This window comes from Galeopterus variegatus, unplaced genomic scaffold (genome assembly GCF_000696425.1).
Source record: "Galeopterus variegatus unplaced genomic scaffold, G_variegatus-3.0.2 Scaffold3028, whole genome shotgun sequence".
In the NCBI taxonomy this organism is placed as follows: Eukaryota; Metazoa; Chordata; class Mammalia; order Dermoptera; family Cynocephalidae; genus Galeopterus; species Galeopterus variegatus.
In genome coordinates this window covers 181273-187291 of record NW_007729139.1, presented here as the reverse complement: position 1 = coordinate 187291, position 6019 = coordinate 181273, and the positions used below count along the sequence as shown (strand labels likewise).

General features: G+C 45.2%; 1 protein-coding gene across 1 annotated transcript in view; it reads right to left on the bottom strand.

The window, feature by feature from the left end:
* The window catches only part of GPR123 (G protein-coupled receptor 123), a 54997-nt gene that overhangs the window by 1897 nt on the left and 47081 nt on the right, over positions 1–6019 (bottom strand). The window contains exons 6-7 of the mRNA XM_008583755.1: positions 1464–1562; positions 9–516 (exon numbers count right to left, since the gene is read on the bottom strand). Of these exons, the coding sequence (XP_008581977.1) occupies positions 9–516; positions 1464–1562 (607 nt within the window). The remainder of the gene's footprint in view (positions 1–8; positions 517–1463; positions 1563–6019) is intronic.

The window sequence follows — 6019 nt, the reverse complement described above, 5'->3', positions numbered from 1 at the left end:
TGTCCCCGTGCGTCCCCATTGGCGTCGAACGCGGGCCCAGCGCCGGGCTTGGCCGAGTGGGTGAGCCCGCGGGGGGCGCGGCACGACCACCAGCACCGCCACACGTCCTCCCGCTTGGCGCAGTGGTGGATGAGCACGAACAGCCCCAGCGTCACGCAGAAGGCGCCGTACAGACAGCTGAAGACCATGTCCAGGAAGTGGCCCTGCGACACGGCCAGCGCCCCGAAGGTCCACGTGGCCGCGAAGAGGAGCAGCGTGAAGGCGGCGGCGCGCAGCTGGGCGGCGAAGGAGTGCTCGTTCCGCAGCAGCGAGGCGGCCCGGGCGGCGTGGCCGGGGCCCCCCTCCGGCGCCGCCAGCCGCTGCTGCTCCTCCGTCCGCTGCCTGAGCTCGTACCTGCGCTCGGGGTGGCGCCGCAGCTGGACGTACGTGCCGAGGAAGTAGGCGCAGGTGACCAGGGTGACGAAGGCGGCCGGCCCGTAGAAGGCGCCCAGGCTGGGCTCCCAGGCCATCCAGCAGCTGCGGGGGGTGACGCGGGTCAGTGGACGTTTGCAGAGTGAGGGCGGGGCCTGACCGGGACTCACTACCCTGTGCTCATCCGGACTCAGGACATTTCCTACAGTGGGTTAACGTTTCCCAAAGGAAACAGACGAGTAAAGTAAGGAGGCCGGTGGCATCAGCCAACAGAGCCTGAACCTGGAGCGGCTTTGCCAAGCCACCCACCTGCGGCTCTGGGGTGCTGGCGCGAGACAGTCTGGATGGGAGTTTGGGGGCTCCGGTCGATCGGCCCTGCCTGTTGGGGAGGTTGGGGGGAGCAGCGGGAAAGTGTCCTGGGTGAGCCGGGGTGGCAGGGGTGGCAGAGGCAGAGCTGGGGGTGGGGGTGGGGTCAGGTGGGACAGCAGGGGCGTGAGAGGCAGGTGGGGTGGGTGTCCTGGGGCAGAGGAAGGAGCTGGGGGGTGCCCTGGGCACAGACTGGGGTGTGTGCAGGTCTGTTCCTACTCAACGGTGGAGTGTCCATTCTCAGCTGACTCTGATGGTGCTGCCGAATCTTTTCTGTCCCCCAGGCCTTTCCGGTCTAAAGAAAACCAGGCCTAAGGGGTCCAGGGAAAGAGAGTAAGGGAGGAGCCGAGTCTATCAGGGAGGAGGGGGCTCTGCACCCCATGGGGACGAGGGGGAGGGGCAAGGCCCCAGGGACCAGGACTCGTGGCTCTGACTCATGGGGTCCCCTCACCACGGGGCACCTTGGGACGGTCACTGGGAAGCCTCCTGGACTCCTGCTCAGGGTGGGCCTCAGCTCAGTCCTGCCTCGTTTCGGGGCTATTTTAGCCTACTGTCCACGAGCAGCCATGATGCCTCTGGATGCCCGATGGGCACTCCTTTCCCTGGCTGCCCTTGGCTGGGGAGGTGACTCGGGCAGGGGTCCACCCGTCCCACCCTCCATCCTCTCATGGGAGGCTGGTACTCACTATGCCATGTCCTCATCCTCCGTCCCATAATTCCTGATGTTTGTTGCAGCCGTGACCCCGCAGATGATGAAAGGAACCCCTCCGCTGACGAGGTAAAACCTGCCAGAGAGCAGAAGGCGCTGACTCCACTTCGAAACGCGGCCAGGGTCCTCCGAGGACAATGCATCTTTCCTCCTCTCTATGTGCAGAGGAGAGGTGGCCCCCGGGGTCCTGGGTCAAGCAGCAGGTCAGGAATGGTTGAGCATCGACCCCCAACTGGGCACCCTGGTGCAGGCCCCTCCTCCTGCCCCACTCACTGGCAGTCAGGCCCAGCACCCACATGGGGCTCTGGTGCACCCTGTTTTCATGCTGCCGCCACAAGCAGAGCAGTAGGACTCTCCTGAGTGGAAGCAGGACAGGTGCTGAGGGCATGGCAGTGGGATCCAGGGAGCCAGGACCCAACCGCAGAGGATGCAGAGGGGTTGTCCTGCCAGGCACTTGTGGCTCAGTTGGGTCCCCTCTGGGAGTCTCTCTCAGAGAGGGTCCAGGTCATGCCCTCCTCCCCACAAGCTGCTGGTGTTCAGTGACTGGCCAGTGAAAGTGTTTTAAACCTGAGTCATAGCCTCAGGGTGAGAAACTCAGAGCCATCCCAGCTCTGTGGGGGAACCCTGGAACCTCTAGCTGCCTCAACATCCAGTGCCCAGCCATCCCTGCAGCCCCACCCAGAGTGGCTAGCCATGCCTGGTGATGACAGCCTCTCCCCATGGGGCTGCCAAGGGGCTAGCTCCAGAAAATTCTGCAAGAGAAGTGGTGCCATCCTTCCAGAGGCTTGCAACACCCCAAACCAACAATATAGGGCCACATCTTGCACAAGCACCATCACACAGGTCTTAGACCCATGGGTGGGTATAGGATGGCCCCACTTATGGTCCCTCACTGTGACCTCCAGAGAATCAGCTTCCCCCAATTCTAAATCCAAAGAAAATATCCTTTAAGGATGAAGGTGAAATAAAGACACTTTTGGATAAAAGTAAAACTAAGAGAATTTGTTATCAGCCAACCTGTACTTCTACTTCAAGAAATGCTAAATGAAGTTCTTCAGGCTGGAGGGATATTGTAGCAAAGGGAAAGAATCATCAGGAAGGAACGAAGACCACTAGGAGTGCTAATTATTAGGGCAATACAAGGTTTTGTTTCTTCTTGATTTCTTCAAAATACATATGACTGTTTAAAGAAAGAATTTTAACACTGCTTTGTGGAGTTTACAGTATATGCAGGGTTGATATATATGGTATCTGTAGCATAAAAGATGGCAGCAGGAGAAATGGTCTTAGTTGCAAGGTTTTTAGATACATTTTACATGAAATAGTACAATTTTTCTCTAAATAGACTGTGAAAATGCTGTGGATTTTAATACCTAAAGCAACCACATACACAAAAATAGGCAAATAGCTCATAGATAAATTAAAATGAAATTTTAAAAAATATTAAAACAATCCAAAGAAGGAAGTAAAGGAGTAATGGAAGAACAAAAACCAAACCAAAACAACAACAAAAGAGATAAAAACGAAAAACAAGTGAAATGAAGACTAAAGCCAATCAAATTAAAATTCCATTAAACATTAATGGACTAAAAACTCCAACTCAAAGGCAGAGATTGTCAGAATAAACAAAAATGCAAGACCCAGTTGTATGCTGTCTAGAGTGGAAGTGCTCTAACTATAAAGACACAGGTGTGTTAAAGTAAACAGACAAGAAAGCCATGTAGTGCAAACTGTGAGCCTCAGGAGACTGGAGCAGCTGCATTAATGCAGGTAAAGTAGACTCTAAGATAAGGAGTTGAAGGGGCATTTCCTGTGATATCAGTGTGCATTTGTCAGGTAGACAGCACAACCGCAAACATGCGTGCCTCAGAAAGGACTCAAAATATGTGAATCAAAAATTGACAAAGTTAAAGAGCAATTAAAATAGATTAAAAAATTAAAATTAAATAGACAATTCCAGAATCATAGCTGGTAATTTTAATATCTGTATTTTAGCAATTGACAGAATAACTAGACAAAAAATTAGTATAGAAATAGAGGATGTGAACAATAATATTAGCCACTCTGATATAATTGCTCTTTATAGAACATCACACCTAACGGTGGCATCTCTACATTCCTTTCAAGTGCACATGATCTATTCACCATGAATATGATGCACACCAAAACAAGTCTCAATAAATTTAAAAGGATTGAAATCCTACAGAGTATATTCTGTGACCACAATTAAATTAAATGAGAAATTAATAAGATAACTAGAAAAAACACAAATATTTGTAGATTTAACAAATAAGATAAATTCCTTGAAAAAACCCAAATAACCAAAATTAAAACAAAGAATTAGAAAAGCTGAATGCTCTATATCTAATAAAGAAAATTAAATTCAATATCTAAAACCATGTAACAGAGATGCTCACTGGTAAGTTTGATCACACATCTAAGAGGAAATACACCAATCTTATATAAGCTCTATCAGACGAAAAGGAAGAGAGAACACCTCTTAACTTATTTTACAAGGACAGCATAGGCCTGATACCAGAACCAGAGAAACACTAAAAAAAAACCCCAAACAAAATGTAAGTACGTTACCTCACAATATCCCTCATGAACACAGATACAAATATCTCTAAAATCTGGCAATCTTATGATAAGATCATGAGCTAGTAAGATTTATCTAAAATGCAAAGTTAGTTTGTTATTCATAAAAATTAATCAATGTTGCTCAACATATAATCACAATAAGAACACAATACGATTGTTTCAATAGATGCAATAAGACCATTAGACAAAATTGAATACATATTCATTATTAATAATCTCAGCAAACTAGGAATAGAGCGCAATTCCCACAATTTGTAAAAAGGCATATTTGAAAAACATATAGCTAACATCATGCTTAATGTTGAATGCTTCCCCTCTAATCTTGGGATCAAGACAAAAATGTCCCCATCATCAATCCTCTTACACACTATGTGGAGTCTTTGTAACAAAGAAAGCAAAAGAAATAGAGACACCAGATAAAGAAAAGGAGAGAAGTAAACATGTTTCCATGACATGACTGATTAGATAAAAGTTCTGTGGAATCTGCAAGACAACTACTAGGACTAGTAAGTGAATTTAGAAAGTTTGCAAAATTAATGTACAAATATCAGTTAGATATTTATATATTAGCAGGAAACACTGAAAAATAAAATAAAAATGTATTTAACGATATAAAAACATATTTGCAAAAACAATTCCAGGAGAGTCTCTTTTTGTAAGAGCTGAAAATTGATCCTAAAATTTATCTGGAAATGTAAATGACCTAGACTAACAAATCTTCTTGGAAAACTCACATTATCTGACCTCAAGACTTACTAAAAAGCCACAATAATCCAGACAATGAGATCATGGAGAAAGGACTGATAAACTGACAAAAGGAAAATAACAGACTCACAGTCATAGGAAAGTAGTCCGGGGTAGACTTGTAGTCATACAGGGGTAGTGCAGGGTAGACCCACAGTCATACAGAGAAGGCACAGGATAGATGCATGGGTATACAGGAGTATTCTGGGATGGACTCAGAGGTATACAGCATTACTCCAGGATAGATCCACAGCCATGGGTTTCTTAGCAGAAACCTTATAGGCCAGGAGAGAATAGGATGATATATTCAAAATGCTGAAAGAAAAAAATCGCAAGCCATGAATTCTGTATCCAGCAAAGCTATTCTTCAGGAGTTCTTCATGAGAAATTAAGTCTTTCACAGATAGCAAAAACTGAGGAAATTCATCACCATCAGACCAGCCTCACAAGAAATGCTCAAGGGAGTCCTACATCTGGAAGTGAAAGGATGATAACTACCATCAAGAAAATATGAAAAAGATAAAACTCACTGGTAAAGCAGGGATAGAAATGGGAAAGAGAAAGGAATCAAATATTATCCCTACAAAAAATCCACCAAAGTGCAATGATAGAATATAAAAGAGGGAGAAAAGAACAAAAGACATACCAAATGACCAGAAAACAATAAACAAAGTGATATGAGTACGTCCTCACCTATTCAGTAACCTCACATGTAAATGGACTAAATTTTCTAATCAAAATATATGGACTGACCAAATGGATAAAAAAATAAGGCCCAACTATATGTTGTCTTCCAGAAACTCACTTCACCTGTAAAGACACAATAGGCTAAAAGGGAATACATGGAAAAAAAAAAAAAAAAAAAAAAAAAACAAATGAAAACCAAAAGTGAGCAGGAGTAGCTATACTTATATCAGACAAAACAGACTTTAAGTCAAAACTATAAAAAGGAAAAAAAAGAGCATCATTATATAATGTTAAAGGGGTTAATTCATCAAGAGGATATAACAATGGTAAATACATATGCATGCAACACTGGAGCACTCAGATATATAAAGCAAATATTAGATTTAGAAGGAGAGATAGACTTTAATACAATAATAGTTGGGGACTTCAGCACTCCACTGTTAGCATTAGATGGATCATCTAGACAGAAAATCAGTAAAGAAATATTAGATTTGAATTGTT